This window comes from Mustela lutreola, chromosome 10, assembly GCF_030435805.1.
Source record: "Mustela lutreola isolate mMusLut2 chromosome 10, mMusLut2.pri, whole genome shotgun sequence".
Taxonomy (NCBI): Eukaryota; Metazoa; Chordata; class Mammalia; order Carnivora; family Mustelidae; genus Mustela; species Mustela lutreola.
Window position 1 is genome coordinate 72,820,392 of NC_081299.1, and position 19,805 is coordinate 72,840,196.

The following is a 19,805-nucleotide window of genomic DNA, read 5'->3' on the forward strand; positions in this document are numbered from 1 at the left end:
ATTACTCTCAGTGGGATGAGCAGTCCCACAGAGAGCTGTAAGAGGCATGAATCGGTGCAGCTTTCCTATAAAGCAATTTGTTGACACATAAAATCTGTGAATTTTTTCTTATTTTTTGATTCTGTAATTCCGTGTTTCAAAATCCATTTTAATGGGCACCTGGGTAGCTCAGTCAGTTAGGCATCTGCCTTCAGGTCAGGTTATGATCCCAGGGTCCTGAGATAAAATCATGAGTCAGGCTCTCTGCTGAACAAGTAGCCTGCTTCTCCCTCTTCCTCTGCCTGCTGCTCCCCCCTGCTTGTGCTCTCTCTCTCTATTTCTGTCAAATAAATAAATAAATAAATAAATTTCTTTTTAAAAAATCTATTTTAAGGGAAATCATAGAATGGGTTGTATCAACAGATTTTAAAATGTTCAAACTTCTACTCCAGGAATCAATCCTGCAGCAAACTTGGAAACAGTGTCAAAACTTTATGTGAATTTTTATTTATTCATTGAAGTTTTACTTTTAGTACTGACAAATTGGGGGAAGCATATTAAGTAAATTAAGACTAGATTCGTATTATAGTATCAAAACATATAGCTATTAAAATCACATTTTAAAAGAATACTATGAATTATAATGATATATTAAAATCTTAAATATACTAATATACCAAGTTTTTTAAAGCAGGAAGCAAAGTTATATGTACAATGTTATGCTGATTTATAGAGAAGAAAATACTTCAACATGTTAACAGTAGCTTATTTCTTATGGTGGGACATGATTTTTTCTTTTCTTCTTAATATTCTTGCTATTTTACCAACTTCCTTTAGTGTTCATATACTCAAAAAATAAAATATTGGGTAAAGACAATCCATTTATAATAGCCACAAACTCATAAGCATATAAGGAAAAATCTAAAATACCTATGAACATACAAGAACTATGCAAAAATTGCATGACATAAATTAACTAGAAAAGAAAACCAGGAAATGTTCACAAGCTTTCAAGGGAAACAAAAGAGAGCTTCTGATTTATGACCTAAAAAAGAGGGTCCTAGATGAGGACGTGGCTAAGGATGTGGATCCTTATTACCTGATGGTGATCATAAGCCAGATTTAGCTTTTCTGCTGCAGAGAAACAAATTCTGATACTGTTTGGGGAACCCTTCACCGTCTGGCAAACAAAAATGACCACTGATGTGAATTTCATAATTTTGCTATTTAAGGTGATGTATTTGTTCACTGAATTATAAGAGGAAGTGGTAGACATCAGAACAACCTGACCACAGAGTCTAACCCTCTGAAATGATTATAGCACCTAAACTTCTAACTTTAATATGTTTTCAGATGTTCGGCAAGGATTGCTGGTAAATATCAAGCTGAACACTGTCAGGGAGGCAGCTGTGCCTGGAAACCATGTAAAATCGACCAAGCAACAGGGCTGTACAAAGAAGGGTGTGAGTTCATACCTAATAAATTCCAGACTGAGAAGGCTTCCATAATGTTTTCTCCAAGTATTAATTCTGTAAGTACCCGTTCTTTTGCTTTCTTGGCACTTACGAATTTAGAGAGGTTCTTATTCCTGATTGCTGCAAGGAAGGATCTTACTTTAAGAAATCACCAGTGAGCAGCTGATTCTCTGTGGGACAAGCTGGAAGTACAAAATCAGGGATAAAGTCATATCTTCCTCCTCCCCTTTCCTTAGGTCAATTCCTGCGGCTCCATTATCTCCCTCCCAGAAGCTTGGAGTTTTTTTGTTTTGTTTTGTTTTAAGATTTTATTTATTTATTTGACAGAGAAATAGCACAAGTAAGTAGAGCACCAGGCAGAGGGAAAGAGAGAAGCAGGCTCTCTGCTGAGCAGGGAGCCTGAGGTGGAAATGGATCCCAGGATCCTGGAATGATGACCTGAGCTGAAGGCAACAGCTTAACCGACTGAGCCACCCAGGTGCCCCAAAAGCTTGGAGTTTCAGTGCTTAGAATTACTTCAAATATCCTTAAAGGCAGACAAGCACAAAAATTATTAGTTAAATAAGAAATTTACCCAAAAGGATCAGACACTTCTTTTTATTTCTTAATAAGGACACGATTAATAGCCTTAAATCTGACTTGCAGAGATCTTTTCAGCCTGCATATTTGCTTTTGGTTGTTAACTGTAATTTTTTATCTTTTTAAGAGCATTGGTGAAGGCATTTGTAAGGAGTTGGTCATAGATTTAATAGGCTTAAGTAGTTTTAAAATACTTCCTAATTTTTTTTTTAATGATAAACAGGTGATAAAATAAACTTGACAAATTATCCTTATTAGTGCTAAATAAACATTTTGGCAAATCTGAACAAACTAAACCTAAATGTATCAGTTACCACTGACTAAAGTCAGTGGAGAGACTTTGTGGGGAGTCCCTTATCTTTCAGCCTCGTATATAAAATTGTTTTCCTTTTGAAATAGAGGATGAAGTAACTTATCAGAGTTACTGGTGGTCTAAGTTTTAAAAATGTGATTTACCATGCTTCAAAAGGCCCATCCTTTGGTCTGGCTTTGCAATCCATTTCTAGACTTACTCGGAAATTTGTAAGAGGGGGTGCCTGTGTGGCCCAGTCGATTGTGTGCCTTCAGCTCAGGTCATGATCCCAGGATCCTAGGGTTGAATCCTGTGTTGGGCTCCTTGCTCAGTGGGGAGCTTGCTTCTCCCTCTGCCTGCCCTTCCCTGGCTTGTGCTTGCTCTCTCTCTCTCTCTCTCTCTGACAAGTAAATAAATAAATAATCTTTTTAAAAAAAGTATAATATAGAAAAATAAAAAGAAAGAAACTTTCAAAAGGGGGCCCAGATTTTGTGGCTTTGTGTTTTAAATTAACCACAAAGTTAAATTTGTTGTACAATCAGGTTTGGGAACCTCTTCCTATAGTTTACATATGTTTTTCTGATCCCCTGCTAAAATAGAGCCTTATGATATTATGGAAACACAACCAAAATGACCTGGGAAATGCCAATGAGGAGGAAAATAAGTGTTTTACAGATAATGATTACTTTCTAAGTTACTAGAATCTTGGATATTTAGGATTTTTAATTGGACGATAATACCATGAATAACAATCTGAGAGGAGGAATGAAATTACACATGCTTTGGGTACTGTGGCTCCTTTTTTAATCCCTCAAATACTAGAGATACATATCTTAAAGATAGGGGAGGAAACTGTCATTTATTGGCTGTGTTAGTATGGACCCTATTCCCTATGTTCTCATGTAATTCTTGCATAATAACTATTGCCCTTTTGTAGATTTAAAAAAAAAAACCTGATATGTAGATTTTAGGTTACTCAAAAAACAACAAACTTATATTGAGCTTTTATTATGTCAGACACTAAGCCAAGTTTTGAGGAAGCAAAATTTAATGAGACAATTTTCTACTATAGATGGGTTTGTAGCCCAATAAGTGTACTAACAATGTTAAAGAGGTCTTACTGAAGTATCTCTAGGGTACTGTGAAGCCACAGGGCTGAGTGAAAATTCTTTGGGGGGGAGTAGGAAATAAGAAAACATTTTGAAAATGACCTTTTGGCTGAAACGTGAGGGTAAAGTTCACGATGCAGAAGACAGAGGAAGAGGAATTCCTTGACAAAGGGGGAAACCATGAGCAAGGGCGAGTTTGAGAACTTATGGATTACAGTAGGGGAAATTAGAGACTTGGAATGCTCAGCCAGAGTGAGGATGGAGAGTGAAGCAAAGTCTGAATCATGGAGATTGCTGCTTGCTATGCAAATAGTCCAGAAATAGTGTGTGAGAAATAAGGAGCTGCCAAAGGGTCTTGAGCACAGAAGTAAGAAAGAAGCTGTTTCTGGAAACTGTGGAGTGGGCCAGTCGGAGGGCAAACAAGATGGAAAAGTTAGATAGGAGACCAAAATAGTCCGAGGCAGGGACCAAAAGGCTTTGAATGGAGATTCCAATGGAGAAGGAAAAAGAAGATGAACTAGAGAAGCAGTGAAATAGATGGATCTTGGTTATTTTGTAGAAGGAGGAAGATAGGATTTCCTGATAGAGGTGACTGGGTGGACAGGAGGAGGAGCAGAGTTAAAGGAAAGGTGGTAAGTTCAAATGCGAACACATGAAGGTTGAGGAGCTGGTGGGACGTCTTAGTGGAAAGAGCTGGAATGCAGGGTGTTGGTCAGTGAGTGGGAAGAGGGAGTGGGAAGTAAAAGGATGGAGAAATAAGATGTTACCAGCAGAGAAATGTTAAGAAGTAGGTGGTTTGAAGACAGTGGTGATGCTTGAAATGGCAGTTTGAGAAGTAGGAAGGAAGCCAAGAGCAGATAAATAGATTGCTGAGTTGTACCAAGGGTCCAATAAGGTTGAAGATGTGGTATGAGACAGGAAGTCTGAATTATGACTGTGAATTTCCCCAGCAGTGCCCTGTAGTGATTGCGGGATTAAGCCAAGTTTATGGGTTAGCCGGGCAGACTAGGAAGGAGGGCAAGGGATTTAAATATCCTCTCTACTGTTTATCTCTATAATTTTATCGACAATTTCAGGTGGTTGAATTCTGTACAGAAAAAAACCACAATAAAGAGGCCCCAAACCCACAAAACCAAAAATGCAATCTCCGAAGCACATGGGAAGTGATACGTGATTCTGAGGACTTTCAGAAAACCACTCCTATGACGACCCAGCCACCCGCACCCACATTCTCACTGCTGCAGATTGGACAAAGAATTGTGTGTTTAGTTCTCGATAAGTCTGGAAGCATGACGGTACGTTAACTGGTCTTGGTGTTCAGGGTGCTGCTCTCAATATTTGTGTATGATATGATCTGGACCACAGTTTGTAACAGGCTGGGAATAAACACAACCCTTAGGGTCAGAACAGTTACAGCAATAACATTACCATTAGAAACACCCACCTCAACTCTATTCAACAGGGATTCAACAGCAAGAGTCTCATTTGCCAAATAAAATTAGCTTTTAATTTGTGAGCAAGATCTGCTGAAGTATATAGCCTTGACATTTTTTAATGTTTCACTGACAGTATGTCCATCTATAGAACTCTTACTAAAGCAGTAATGATCTAACTACTGCCTAATCTAGCTTGATCTTTTAGGGCTATTTAAACAAAGGCCCTAAAATTCTACCCAGATGTTACTAATTATAAAGGAGAAATTTAATATGGAAATTTAATTTAATATCAAGGCCCCTGAATAGGCTTATTGTCATTTACTCGATGTTAGGGCAGTCATTTTCAAATTTCCTCTGCCCTGTTTTGTTATTAGTCTGCTCATCTAAACCCAACCTGACTGCTTTTCTTTTACTTTTCCATTTAGAATGGTGACCGCCTCAACCGACTGAATCAAGCCGGCAAACTTTTCCTTCTGCAAATAGTTGAGCAAGGCTCCTGGGCTGGGATGGTGACATTTGACAGTGCTGCCCATGTACAAAGTGAACTTGTACAGATAAACAGTGCTGCAGAAAGGGATGCCCTCACCAAAAGGTTACCGGCAGTGGCTGCAGGAGGAACATCCATCTGCTCCGGGCTTCGATCAGCATTTGCTGTAAGACGAGTTGCCCTGTCATTTGTCAATGTTTACAATTTCTGTTTCCTAAACTTAAGTCTGTTTTCAACAAAATTAAGTCAAATTTTCTCCAATATTTAAATTCTTTCATAATAGAGCACCACCTACCTACCTTTCTAAGGTCCCATACCAGGAACGCTCTTCCAGGTGTCCTGTATCTCAGCAACTTGGATCACTTGTCCTTCAGCGCTTCCACACCTTTGCCAGACTCCCCCCTTAGAATATTTTCCCCTTCCTCTTCTGTCCCTCAAATCACAGTCATTCTTCAAGAATCCATCCCAGACATGACCTACTTCTGGACATCTTTCCTGATTCTTTCAGTTGTACAGAATCACTCTTTCTAAATCCTGTGAACTTTAACAAAAAAGTTTCTTCTGACTTCTAGGCTCTCCTGTCTGATTTTCTTTTTCTTTCTTTTTTTTTTAAACATTGTTTTATTTTATTTTATTTTTTTAAGATTTTATTTATTTATTTGACAGAGATCACAAGTAGACAGAGAGGCAGGCAGAGAGAGAGGAAGAGAAGCAGGCTCCCTGTGGGACTCAATCCAAGGACCCTGAGATCATGACCTGAGCCGAAGGCAGCGGCTTAACCCACTGAGCCACCCTGGCGCCCCTTCTGTCTGATTTTCTAATCACGTGCTTCACTCAAGCAAAATTTCATTAGGGATAAGACTTACCTCTTGACCTCTGAGGCTGCTGCGCAGTATCTTTTATACAGAAGGGTCTCAATAATATTGAATTATTTGATAGCACCTGATACCTCTTTGCTCCAAACACATAATCTAATATTCCATAGTTATTTAGAAGATCTTTAGCCCCATGAAACAAAGAATAAGAGGCTGAAAGAAGCTGGCTGATTAAGGTCTCAAAATCCCTGTGACATCTTGGGCAGGTCAGCTGTCTGTCGAATAGGGGGAACAACCCGCCCCGGGGCTGTTCTAGATTCCCAAGCAGCAGCAGGAACATTTAGTTTCCAGCTCACACTATTGTATGTGGACAACAGACAACATTTCCTCAAATTCAGTCTGTCCCCGGGACCTTTTATTCCACCTTTAAGTTCAGTTCCCTAAAAGTGGTTTCCACTGTATGCACAGTCAGCAGCAGAACCCTTGTCCAGAGGCCTGTGGGCATCTGGATTCTCTCGCCTCTGCCACTCACCCAAGCTTTGATTAAAGAAGCAAATGAGGGAGGTGAATGGACAGTGAAATCGCTGATATGTAATATTAAACTCCTGCTGTGCAAAATCTTATGGGAGATGAGTAATGCCAGATGGCCTGGTGGTGAAGAGAGAACTTCTGGCTCTGCATTTTCCACTTAGATGGGTGAGAGAGAGTGTGAAGGATACAACTGGAATTTAGATGCTCCCCCTGCCCAATGGAGTCCAGATATGGGATGGGAGGAGCTTGCGTGTGATGAGGTAAAGAGCCTTGGGTCCTACAGTGTCCCAAGTTCCCCATTGGTTCCTGCAGCAGGGCCCTTGTCAGGTCTGTGTTGGGCTCCCCTGTCTGCTGAGGTGCCCATTGGACTTTGTTCTCTGGGCTTGATTCAGGCCCAGTCATCTTTGCTGACTCAGCCACACCCTGGATCCCACTATTGAAGCAGAGCCCTAAGCATCACTTTGTCCTCCATCCAGCTCCTAAGGAGACTGAACACCCCTCAGCCTGTCTGGTGAGATGACCTCTTCTCTTTCCTGCTGACTTCTGTCTTCTCTGTGGGATATGTGGGAACTTACACACATTTTCCACAGCACATAGCAGTGATAGAGAGTAGGACAAAGGAATCCAAATTAAGGCCTTTCTCTGGCCTCTCAGTTTGTTCAGATCAAGGCCACGGCCATGGTTGAGAGGATCCTGGGCTTTAGGCTCTATCATGTAGCAGCAGGCACAGTTCTGCTCTCTTCCCTTGTGTGGCAGCCCCTCAGAGTTCAAACAGTGCAGCAGAAGTACTCTCTGCTCTTAGCTTTTCTTTCAACCTACTGAAGGTGCTTTCCCTTTCTGCGTCTGGTCCAGGGAAGAGAGGTTATTCAGGCTTGATTGCTAGTTTTCCCTACTAGGTCTCTCCTTCTACTCTTTTTAGGGGAAAAGTGGACTCTTGCATTCCTCTTCTGAAATGAGTAACACTATTTTTTAAATCTAATTTTCCTTCTATCAACATCTTATCCAACACTGGTAAAAAAAAAAAAAATCTGTGTTTTCTACACAATGTAAAAAACTATAATCCATGTTAATCAGGAATGGTTGAAACATTGATGTCATAAGATCATTAGGAGCTGGGGTTAATAGAATAAAATTATTTATTTTAATCAGAGGGAATATTAAAAATTTTAATAATTCCTGTGACCTGGGTACTTACCAGTCAGAACTAATGCCAACCATAAACAGCTGGTATAGTCAGATGGTGAATATCATGCAAGCTAACTCTACCCTGTGTCTAATATCTCCCATATATTATCCTATTCAGTGAGGGTGGTTTCTGAAAGCATCTGGGAACCTCCAGAAGCCTGTCAAGGAGAGATCATATGAAGGAAAGTAAAAACCTCCTTTGCGGCTTCCCCAGTGCTATGAATCTCTATAACTACCCTGACATTTTTTTACAGAGCCCGCTTTGCAGTAGGGTAACCAAAAGAAAAGACTGTTGTCAGATTCCATTAGTGTTGCTGATTTAAAATTTTATCACTTCGAGAGAGAGCTATTTGACAATTCTCAGGCACTTTTGTTCAATCCCTCTGGAATTTCTCTTCTCATTCCCGCTAAATGCTGTTCTCCCAAATACCTTGGCCACACTGATAACTCATACACTGCATTATGTTCTTAGGTTATTAGGAAGAAATTCTCAACAGATGGATCTGAAATCGTGCTGCTGACCGATGGAGAGGATAACACTATAAGCTCGTGCTTCAACGAGGTGAAACAAAGTGGAGCTGTCATCCACACAGTCGCGCTGGGGCCCTCTGCTGCAAAAGAACTAGAGGAGCTGTCTAAAATGACAGGTGAAGGACGGTCTGCTGCTGCTGTGTCCCACTGAATTGCTGAGTTGTCTCTTCCACTGTACTGTGAGCTCCAGTGAACAAGGGAGAAGGGGAAGGGTGGGCTATATATAGAGAGGGGGAATCTTATTAACCAACTACCTGCCTTTTCCTCCAAATGACCATTAGAATTGACTCTCCCCATTTCTTTTAAGGCCTCAGTTCTAGGATTATGGCAGTCTGGAGGAAGATGGGATCAGCACAGCACTCTAGTTAGGACTCAGGTCTCTTTTCCCAGACACTTTGTAAGTAAGGACTGCAAAGAACATAATATATTAGCCAGGAACCACTCTTTTCCAACTGGCAGCTGGCCTACAGACCCAGGGGGAACAGATGATAAGCCACTAATTATATAATGCCATGATACAAGTACTCTATTAACTATAGAAGGCACACTAGAATGGAAAGCCTTTGACCTTAATGCAGCCTCCCAGCGTGCTATCCAGGTCAGAATTTTTTAAGGAAAGGAGAAGGTCCAGAAAGGTGAACTCTAAATTGAGACTTTAATAAGGAGTAGCAGGGGAAAAGCAAAGAACCCACTGAGTGCACAGAAGGTCACTCTGACAATGTAGAAAACAATGCATTTTCTCCTTAAAATATTAATATATTGAGTTTCTAATCTCACACACAGATGGTTTAAAAAGATTCCATATGTGCCTGGCTTCCTTAGCAGAGTAAGTAGGCACAGTATTTTTTTAACTTAGGGCCAGCATTATAGATATCAATTATTATGCCGAGTTGTCTCCTGAAGGAGCCGAAATGATGGACTGCTTATTCCTAATACCACATGTCTTAGGCTGGGTTTCCTAGCAGCAGAGCCTGAGACAAGGATTTGGGTGCATGTGATTTATAGAGGGAGAGCTCTCAGGAGAACAGGAGAAGGGTAGTAGGATAGGACAGGGGAAGGACACAAGCACAGAAGTGGACTTATAGTCTAGCTGAAGCCTAACACTACAGAGAGCTCTCAATCTGGAATTGCATCACACATTTGGTACACTCTTGAGGCAAAGGGCTGACCTTTTATACCACTGTGTCCGTCAGTCATCAGCCGTGGACAATCAAGGCAAGATGGAGGTGAGGGAGCATGTTACTTCTCCAGCAAGCATAACCTCTTTTGGTAAGGCAATTTTCTGGAAAAAGGAACAGTTATATTCCATTAGCAGCTAACACTTAGAGCAGCAGGGGAAAGATTCTATTGCCTCAGTAAGGGTATCTGGGTGGGGCCCCAAGAGCATTACCAAAGTACCTAAACCCTTGGATGGCATTAATGGTTTAAAAGTGTTTTCACATCAACTGTCTTAGTTACCCGTGCTCTAAACAGCCCAAGACCTGGTGTATAACCTATTTTTTACTCTATATTATACTTTCTATAACTGTCCCTTACAGCTGTTATTTCTTGCTGTTGTTAACATATATATGTTTTATGATTTAGGAGAAAACCCAAAAGTCAAGCTTGTTAAGATTATGTCTAAAATAAGAATAAACCAATAGGCTTGGAATAAGGCTTAATGAATTCTCTTATATGAAGCATATGACCTTTAAAACATGAAATTTTATGTTACTAGTTTTGACCTATCAGAGATTCATGGCTGCTTTGCAGATAATTGACCTAGCTGGGCAACTGAGATGTTGCTGAAGCTATAGGATTAAAAATTTAGTATCGACTTCTGAATTAATCTGGATGCCTGGTTGATGGTGATTGATTAATATTTTTAAAACTGCAATAGAATATTTATGTCATGTATTCTGCTATCTTAACAGTAGCTAAAATGGTGCAAATACTTGCTTTCTAGAAAACAACTTCTGATAATATAAATGTGTTTTAGGAGGTTTACAGACATATGCTTCAGATCAGGCTCAGAACAATGGTCTCATTGATGCTTTTGGGGCCCTTTCATCTGGAAATGGAGCTGCCTCCCAGCGTGCTATCCAGGTCAGAATTTTTACTCTCTGGTTTTTCATGTTTCTAAATAATTATAACCAAAATGGAGAGTTTAATGGTTAAAATTTTTTTTAAAGATTTTTATCTTTCTATTTGATAGAGAGAGATCACAAGTAGGCAGAGAGGCAGGCAGAGAAAGAGGGGGAAGCAGGCTCCCCGCCGAGCAGAGAACCCAATGCGGGGCTCGATCCCAGGACCCTGAGATCAGGACCTGAGCCGAAGGAAGAGGCTTAAACCACTGAGCCACCCAGGCGCCCCTAATGGTTAAAATTTTTAAGTGCTCCATTTGTCTAGTAGTAAGGTAAAACTAAAAATAGATGTTTTACCCTGATATTGGACATTATTCCTAAAATGTAACACTACTTTTTTAAAGCAAAGCAATTAGTGTTTACTTGTTTGGAAACAATATTGACTTCTCCACAGAAACCAGCAACATACAATATAATAGGTCCAAAAATTCTTTTTTTTAACATCTGTTAACAAGCACCCATAGCAGTATAATTGGCTCAAAATTTTCTTCACAGTAGATCAACTTAACACAAATTTTCTGGGACAAGTCAGTGTTCGTGGATTATGTGCTCTATTTTTCCATTACCTCAAATCTCTGATATTTGCCAGGATTTCCTTATGGGTGAAAAGTGTTTTGCTCTGTGAAAAGCCCATGATGTCTGTCAAGACACCTGGATTCTGGTCCTGGGCCTGCCATTAACTCTCGAACTGTAGGTTAAGAACTTCCCTTTTCTGGGCCTCAGTTTCTCAGCCAGATATGAACCAGAACCATGGGTCCATCTGGTTCTAAAATGTCAAGAAAACCAAATTTTCTTTCAAAAATTTTGGGACTATACATTAAGAAAAAAACAAATATATTTTAAATGTTCTTCTTGAGTTTCAAAAGCTACTCATATGAATTTTTAAGCTAGAGAGTAAATAATCAGAACTCACATCTATGTGAATTATTATTTTTATTGTGATAATTTTATTGTGAGAGTTTGGATGAAAGTAAAAAAACAATGTCATGTTAAAGCCAAAAATTGACAGATTTTGAAACAATAGGTTTTCTGATCTACCAGGGTAGCATTTATTCAATCAAAGAAGATAGCGATTATACTCATTTGTGTTATCCTAGCTCAGATTTAGAAAACTGAACTCAAGAGTCCAATCTGGAAATTGGAGGAATGTGTCTGAAAAAAGTGATTAAACTGATGAAGGACAAGTTCACGGTCAGGCAGTTTCTGCCTATTACTTTTGTATTTAAGAAGCCTAACAGTGAGAGAGAGAGAGAAATGAGCAGAACTCATTTCCCCACCTGCCTTAAGAATCAGATTTAGGAGCCCTTCCGTATATGAGTGTAAGAGCCCTTTACTTCTTCCACATCCAAGATCAAATCTACCTATGAAATCAGAAATCTGACTCTATGACCCAGCCTCCCTATCTTCTCTTAGATATCAGTTTAAGGACAGGAGATAATTATCTAGGAGACAGTCCTCAAGGTCACATTCTCTGTAAAAGTCCTGTTAACCCTTCCCCACCTCAGTCTCTGTTCTAGCCACTTCTTCATTCTTCTCCAAACAACAAATCAGCCTTGGCCCTTGACTTATTTTCATTTATCTTCACAGGGGCTACTTGATCCAGCATTGGTTATTTGCAAAAAGTCCCAGTCAGGCACCTAAAGAGTTAAGTTTATAGTCTAGTAAACAGGATGAGATATAAACACAAGTAGGTATAAAGGAAAACACTGGGAGAGTATCAAAGGAGTGACAGAAACAAGATTGTGTGAGAACTCACAGGAGGGAGAGAGAATTCTCAGTCAGTAAGTGAGATGGACTTTAGAGAAAATTTCAGAGAGAAAGTGCCATTTGAACCGAGTTTTGAAGGATTGGTAAGGCTTAGATAAATGGAGTTGAATGTATAGACTTCCAGGAAAAGCAGAGAGTATGATAAAGTCAGAGTCAGGGATTCATGAGTGTCATTTGGGAAGTGGTCTGGTTTGGGTGTAGGAATAAACATTGTGGAAGCTAAGGCTGGAGGAAAGGTAATTTAGAACTGGATAATGATTAAGACCTAAATACTAAACCAAGGACTCAGGCATCACAGAAGGCTTTTAATGGGGCAACTGGGAATTGGAGGCAGAATGGAAGAGACTGTGCGATGGGGGCTATATTCTCCAGAATGTAAAGAGCTGTTTTTCTTTCTTAACAGCTTGAGAGTAGAGGCTTAACCCTCCAGAACAATCAGTGGATGAATGGCACAGTGCTTGTGGACAGCACTGTGGGAAAGGACACGTTATTTCTCATCACTTGGACAACACAGCCTCCCCAAATCCTTCTCAGTGATCCTAGTGGAAAGAAACAAGATGGCTTGGTAGTGGACACAAGCACTAGAATGGCCTACCTCCAGATCCCAGGCACTGCAAAGGTATGGACTAGGGTTTTATCCTTCCCACAATTTGACAAGATAAATTGAAGTTTTTACAAAATAGCTTTTTCAATGTGGGTGGTTGCTAAAAGGAGAGTTAGTATTGAATGAAAGAGAGAACAAGGAAAATTCTCTATCCAGTTCTCTATCTCATTAGTATGACAGCAAATCAAGGGAAAGGAAATTGATGATATTTTCTACAGGTACTAAAGGGAGAAGTTTCAAATTACATAGAAGCCAAGATGCAAAATGGTCCTTGAAACTTTGGGATCATGAAAAATATCACCTCAGGGACCCATTGATTTGATACTGCTTTTTAGAAACCAAGGAAATAAGGACACAGCTTTCTGACCTCATTTTCCCCAACTAGGATTTTCTTGACAGTAAGAACCATGTAGTTAACCCAAATGTACCAGAATTTCCATTGGTTGACAAAATATCAGAGATCTTCTTAAATATGCTTTTGTAACATGCTTATACCAGATAAGCTCTCCTATAGGTAGCATTAAAGTCAGGTCTGTGTCACCTACAGTTATTAATTGGAAATATCTCCATTTGTTTTGGTCAGGTTGGTACTTGGAGTTACAGTCTGAAAGCAAGCTCACAAACCCTGACTCTGACTGTAACCTCCCGTGCTTCAAGTGCTACTCTGCCTCCAATTACAGTTACCTCTAAAATGAGCAAAGACCAAGGCAAATTTCCTAGCCCTATGGCCGTTTATGCAAAGATTCATCAAGGATCCTCGCCAATCCTCAGGGCTACTGTCACAGCTATAATAGAATCAGTGAATGGTAAAACAGTTAACCTTGAATTACTGGACAATGGAGCAGGTAACCATTCCAAAGATTGGAAAACACTTCTTTCTTTTCCAAAAAGCAATCAAGGAACAGAAGGAGGGCATGATCTGGTGCGGACAGTTAGAATCAGAGAGTCCGCCACTGGGGGTCTGGTTGGGAGAGTTCTCTGCTTCCCCACAATTCCTGTATTTTAAAATGTTGGACAGCATGAAGAAGGGCTTACCTTTAGCTTCTGCAAAGACCAAACACATTAGTGGCTCAAGTTTAATACACTTAGATACTCTAGGGAGTTGTCAGAGGATATTCCACACTCCCCAAAAGGGAAGGAGAAAAATTAATAGCTATTTTATGTTATAGTATCTTCATTTTTATCTTTACCATACTTTTGAGATATTATTAACCCTACATTACAGATGAAGAAATTGAGGCTTTCACATTTAGAAAGCGGCAGAGATAAATTCATGTGCAGTTATATGTGCCTGCTATATCTATGCAGACTCTGCATTAGTTTGCCCCCAAAATGAAAATCCTGCCCATTATTTTTTAAAGAAATCAGGGAGTGAGAGAAAGAGAATTCTACATTTCTTTATAGAAGCACATGACTGCTTACTATGATGCAAGTAACCTTATTAGAACAAATTCTATAAATGGATTTCCTACCCAAATCTACCCTGGTGAGAAGCCATAAGTTTTTTTTTAAAAAGATAATCATATAACTTTTTTCTTCATAGTAATGTGCAACAATTCAACTCAGTTCGACAGATACTTAATGAATAGTTACCTTGACCTATGTTGGATGTAGCAGACACATGGCATGACCTCTGATTTCAGAAAGAAAGACAACAATTCAGGAAGATAAAATATACACATATGAAGCTAAACACACACAGAGACATATACACGCATATGCATGTGCGCCTAAGAGAAAAAGTAGATTTCATCTTTAACGGAATCAAATCCTAAACTCTCTTGGAGATAGTGCAAGGTTATCTTTGCTTTGAACATTTTTAACCCACATATGAGTTGGAAATATACAAATGTGCATCCGCCTTTCAGATATTCATCAATTTCTTCATTTTCCTGTCAAGGTGCCGATGCTACTAAGGACGATGGTATCTATTCGAGGTATTTTACGGCTTATGATACAAATGGTAGATACAGTGTGAAAGTGAGGGCTCTGGGAGGAATAAATGCAGCTGGACAGAGGGTGAGACCTCAGCAGAATGGAGCCATGCACGTGCCTGGCTGGATTGAGAATGGTAAGTAATCTGTAATCACACACCTGGCTTGAATAAAAAGGCTTGGGATCAGGAGAAAACCAATAAGCCTGTGGGGAGAATGGTGTGATTGGATATCAGGGTTTTTCAGTCTGAACACTATATTTTGGGCCAACACTACATTTGTGACATTTTGGGCCACATAATTCTTTGTTGTGGGGGCTGTCCTGTGCATTGTAGGACGTTTACTAGCATTCCTGTCCTCTACTCACTAGGTATCAGAGGCATCCCCCACAGTCATGGCAATCAAAAATGTCTCCAAACATCATCGACTGTCCTCTAGAGGCAAAGTAACCCTCAGATGAAAGCCAATAGATTGAAAGCAGCTTTCTACTGCCTGGGTTCACATTCTAGCCCTCTACCAAAGTATTTTAGATAATCTCTTTGTGCTTCACTTTCCTCAGTTATAAAATGGGAATAACAATGGTAACTACCTCGTAAGGTAGTTATGAGGAATGAACAAGGAAATACATCTAATGAGCTGTTGCTGGTAAATAAAAGTGTTAAATAAATGTTTGCTATTATTTTTAATAAATTTTAAAACATTTTATAATAAAGCTCTTTCCACTGATAGTGGCATTTCTATAGAATAAGGGAATTTACAGCTTATTATATGCATCAGTATCACAAGCCCCACTGTCTCCTTTCTCTTGCTCAGACCTGGGAGAATAGTAGATGAACCTAGTATCAGCCAGTACACTGAGCCCACAAGTAAGCAGGTGGGGAAATTGTGCTCCAAGAAACACACAGTCCTATACAGTCTTGGTCATAAACACTTGCCCTGGATTAGAGCTGGAATTGGGACCAACACTAGTACTGATGGGTTCCAGGACTTGTTTTCCATCAATCTCTTTTTCTTAGCACCTGGTGTATTGTAGGAATAGCTCCTCCAAGAAGCTTCCCATTGTCCTATTTACTTGGAGTGTGATCAGTAAAAGGAGGATTTTAGGACATGTGGTGTTTCATGCAAAGGTGAGCACAAGAAAAAGCAATGCTTTAAAGACATTGCTTCCAAAGCTATTTCACGTATTTCGGCTTAGTTCATTTTCATTTGTTCTTCTTTCCAAGTTAGGGGGAAAAGGCAGGAGCTTTTTGGTTTAATGGCTATATCTAGCCTCATGCTCAGTGTTTTGCTCACATTAGAACATTACATTCTTCTAATTATGCCACTTTAAAGACTGAGAAACAGAGGCTAGAGAGGTTATTGGCCTGTGATAGGACTTGGCTTGGCATTGGAGAGCCATATTTTTTCCTCTATCCCTTGATGAATACCAAGAGAGATGCTCTCTATTGGTGAATTGAATACTAACTCTGAACCTGCTACAGTATCTGCTTTATCTTTGCCCAAGACCAGATGGATAGGTATGAAGATCAATCTGTCTTTACAGACAAAAATTTTAAGGGTTAAAGAAGTAGGTTTTAGGAAAGAGTAAATTCTGTGTAATGCCATGTTAGGGTATTACGGAATATTTTTATTGAAATGAGAATTGGAGAACCCTACTGATTGAGCAGGTCAGGGTATTCTTTGAGTTCCAGGATTATTTTTATACAACATTTCAGCAAGAATGTGAAGAATATTGAAATTGCTACAAGCACTAATTTCCTAGGCATTCAACGGAAACTCGGAAGTCTTCGAAAAGCATAAAATTTTAGAACCTCTAACATAAAAGTTTATGAGAAGCTGCCATCTAATAAGAATGATAAAACACAAACATAGATATAGAGGGGGGAAATGCATGGAAGAAATAATCAGGGCAATTCTTGATGGTCCAAATTATTAATTACCAAGTAAATAGGAAAAATAATAAAACCAACCACATTAACTAGGTGAAAGAGATTTCTTGAGGCAGTCTAAGAAGGCTTAAAATAGAGGTAGGATTTAAACTGATCTAGGAAGAGTAAAATCAGGATGGGCAAAAAGATGGGAAGAGAAACAACTCCACGACAAATGTCATGAAAATAAATTATGAGAATTGTTATTCCAGAAAATATCTGTAAGATAAAATAAACTGTGATTCTCTCTTTGCTTTTTTTCCTCTGATGCAACCTGATTTGGGATCTTACACCAAATTAATTTTGTGTGTGGAAGAAGGCAAAGGCGAGAGTAGGAAGAGGGCAATCCGACAACAAAACAAAGGGAAGTATAGTCATATAGTTGCTTGTAATATAATGTAATGTAATGTAGTGTAATGTAATGTGTTGCAGGTGAAATAAAATGGAATCCACCGAGACCTGAAATTAGTAAGAATGAACTTGACGGCAACCAAGTGTGTTTCAGCAGAACAACCTCAGGAGGTTCATTTGTGGCCTCTGGTGTCCCACAGGCTCCCATACCTGACCGCTTTCCACCTTGTCAAATCACTGATCTTAAGGCAAAAATCCAAGGGAACAAATTTATTAATTTGACTTGGACAGCTCCTGGGGATGATTATGATCATGGAAGAGGTAAGCGGAATGTGGTGTGAACCGTGTAAAGGAGTTTTCCAGCCAATAGGGGTGCAGAAGGAGGTGAGGCAGACAGACATGTTATGGTGCATGGGGAAGACAGGAAGCAAGAGGGATTGTGAATGTCCTATGAAATGAAAGGTTAGGATTTTTAAATAGGAGAGGTTTAGAACCTGGAAAGCTGGCCCACATTTATCTTTTAAGAGGTTTCAACCAGTAACAGGCAATCTTTAGATTTTTTTTGAAATCTTACCAAACTGTCTTTTAATAAACCCCATTCTTAGCAATCACTCTGGAAAGGCTTGGGAATACAGCATAGATCTCTATGGAGCAGAACTGACCTTTGGGAGAAAACTCGGGTCCTACTAGATTTTTGTCTTGAGGTATAGTCTTCAGATGGCAGCATGGACATCATAGAAATGCTTGTTAGAAATGAACTCCAGTCCCCAATGAGACCTACAAAACCAGAATCTGTCTTTTAAGGTCCCTGGGTATTTTTTATGTACATGAAAATTTGAGAGGCACTGTACCCCAAACTTCTCTATAAATAATAAACAATAAGCAATAGTTTAAAGACTTCCTCTCTCAGCCAGATGCATATACAGAAATGCTGATCAAGACTTTAGCTCATGCCTGCCCAGTTTTAATTAATTATTTATTTATTTATCGAGAGAGCACGAGCATGCATGTGATGGGGAAGAGTGGAGACAGGTGAAGGAGTAAGGGCAGAGGGAGAGGGAGAATCTTAAGTAGGCTCCATGCCCAGCAGGAAGCTCTTCAGGGCTTAATCTCACCACCCTGAATCATAACCTGAGCCAAAATCAGGTAAAGATGCTTAACCAACTGAGCCACCCAGGCACCCCTTGATCCAGTTTTACATTTATCACTCTGTTGTGATACACAAACAAGGATGTAAAAAGAATACTAATGCTTATAAATATGGACCATCAACTACATTTATTCACTAGAACTTTATAGAATGGTAATATAGTTTCTTATAGACTTAAAACTTCTATAACACTTGAGAATTACAAGTCACGATTTTTTTCTTTTTAGCTCTCAAATATATCATTAAAATAAGTGCAAGTATTCTTGATCTCAGAGACAATTTCACTGAATCACTTCAAGTGAACACATCTGATCTTATCCCGAAGGAGGCCAACTCTAAGGAAGTCTTCGTGTTTACACCGGAAAACATCCCTTTTGAAAATGGCACGGATCTCTTCATTGCAGTTCAGGCTGTTGATAAGTCTAATCTCAAGTCAGAAATCTCTAATATTGTGGGAGTGTCTTTGTTTATTCCTCCACCGACTCCTCCAGAGATACCTACTCCTCCTTGTCCTGATATCAATGTCAATAGCACCATTCCTGGCCTTCACATTTTAAAAATAATGTGGAAGTGGCTAGGGGAATTGCAGCTATCAGTAGCCTTGGGCTGAGTTTCATGAGATGAATAAATCATCCACCCTTCTTTTGATTATAAAATTCTCCAAAATGTATTTTAAACTTTCCCGTAGAGGGTGATATAATAAAATCAAATGCTAAACAACTGGCTACATATGTATAAAGACTATCATTTAAATCCAGAAGTTTAATCACACAGGCATTTATTAATGATTTTTTAAAAAGATTTTGTTTATTTATTTGACAGACAGAGATCACAAGTAGGCAGAGAGACAGGAGGAAGTAGGCTCCCTGCTGAGCAGAGACCACCCCCCCCCATGTGGGGCTCAATCTCAGGACCCTGGGATCATGACCTGAGCCATCCAGGCACCCCTATTAATGATTTTTAAAGAAGAGGTGCTTGCATCAATAAATGAAAGTATGTTTAATTCATTTTAAGGAGCTTTGCCAATTAAAAAAGAACATGTAATTGCATGTGAAAGGTGCTAGGTCCAACTATCTAAATATAAAAGGCACAACTTGCTATTTGTATCAACATTACCAGGAAAATGGCTCTTCTCTAAATTTGCAAGGATTACCCATTTCAGGAAGAGATTGCATTGCAGAAAGAAACAGTAGGATGATGATGTCTCCTTAGGCATAGAAATGTATGTTATGTGCATGAAATTACAAGTCAGTGATGCTTAAAGCCACAGTGGTGGGAGATGAGGTAGGAAATGTAGGTTCAAGCCAGATGTGAAGTAGAAGTGACTAAGAAATAAATGTTTTTGTGTGTGTGTACTTTGTGCTAAATGCTCTACCAATGCCCCATATGCATTTTTTTATGGAGTACAATTCAGTTCATTCAACAAATGTTCCTCAGCTGCCCATGCTAGGTCCTGAGTAGAAAAAAAAAAAAAAAAAGAGTAAGAGTTTGTTTTTTTTTCCTCTAGGTAATAAAGAACATCTGAGGAT

The 19,805-nt window shown here is 39.4% G+C and overlaps 1 protein-coding gene and 1 long non-coding RNA gene across 2 annotated transcripts in view; one reads left to right on the top strand and one right to left on the bottom strand.

Moving 5' to 3' along the window:
• Nucleotides 1-9,704, bottom strand: part of LOC131809196 (uncharacterized) — a 91,092-nt gene extending 81,388 nt beyond the window's left edge. Inside the window, exon 1 of the long non-coding RNA XR_009345086.1 lies at nt 9,589-9,704. This is a non-coding gene — a long non-coding RNA (uncharacterized LOC131809196). The remainder of the gene's footprint in view (nt 1-9,588) is intronic.
• The window catches only part of CLCA1 (chloride channel accessory 1), a 30,464-nt gene extending 11,463 nt beyond the window's left edge, over nt 1-19,001 (top strand). The window contains exons 5-14 of the mRNA XM_059135959.1: nt 1,333-1,510; nt 4,511-4,729; nt 5,296-5,523; nt 8,361-8,535; nt 10,398-10,504; nt 12,713-12,928; nt 13,497-13,758; nt 14,814-14,984; nt 17,208-17,447; nt 18,504-19,001. Of these exons, the coding sequence (XP_058991942.1) occupies nt 1,333-1,510; nt 4,511-4,729; nt 5,296-5,523; nt 8,361-8,535; nt 10,398-10,504; nt 12,713-12,928; nt 13,497-13,758; nt 14,814-14,984; nt 17,208-17,447; nt 18,504-18,886 (2,179 nt within the window). The 3' untranslated portion in view covers nt 18,887-19,001. The remainder of the gene's footprint in view (nt 1-1,332; nt 1,511-4,510; nt 4,730-5,295; nt 5,524-8,360; nt 8,536-10,397; nt 10,505-12,712; nt 12,929-13,496; nt 13,759-14,813; nt 14,985-17,207; nt 17,448-18,503) is intronic.
• Nucleotides 19,002-19,805: the final 804 nt, after the last annotated feature.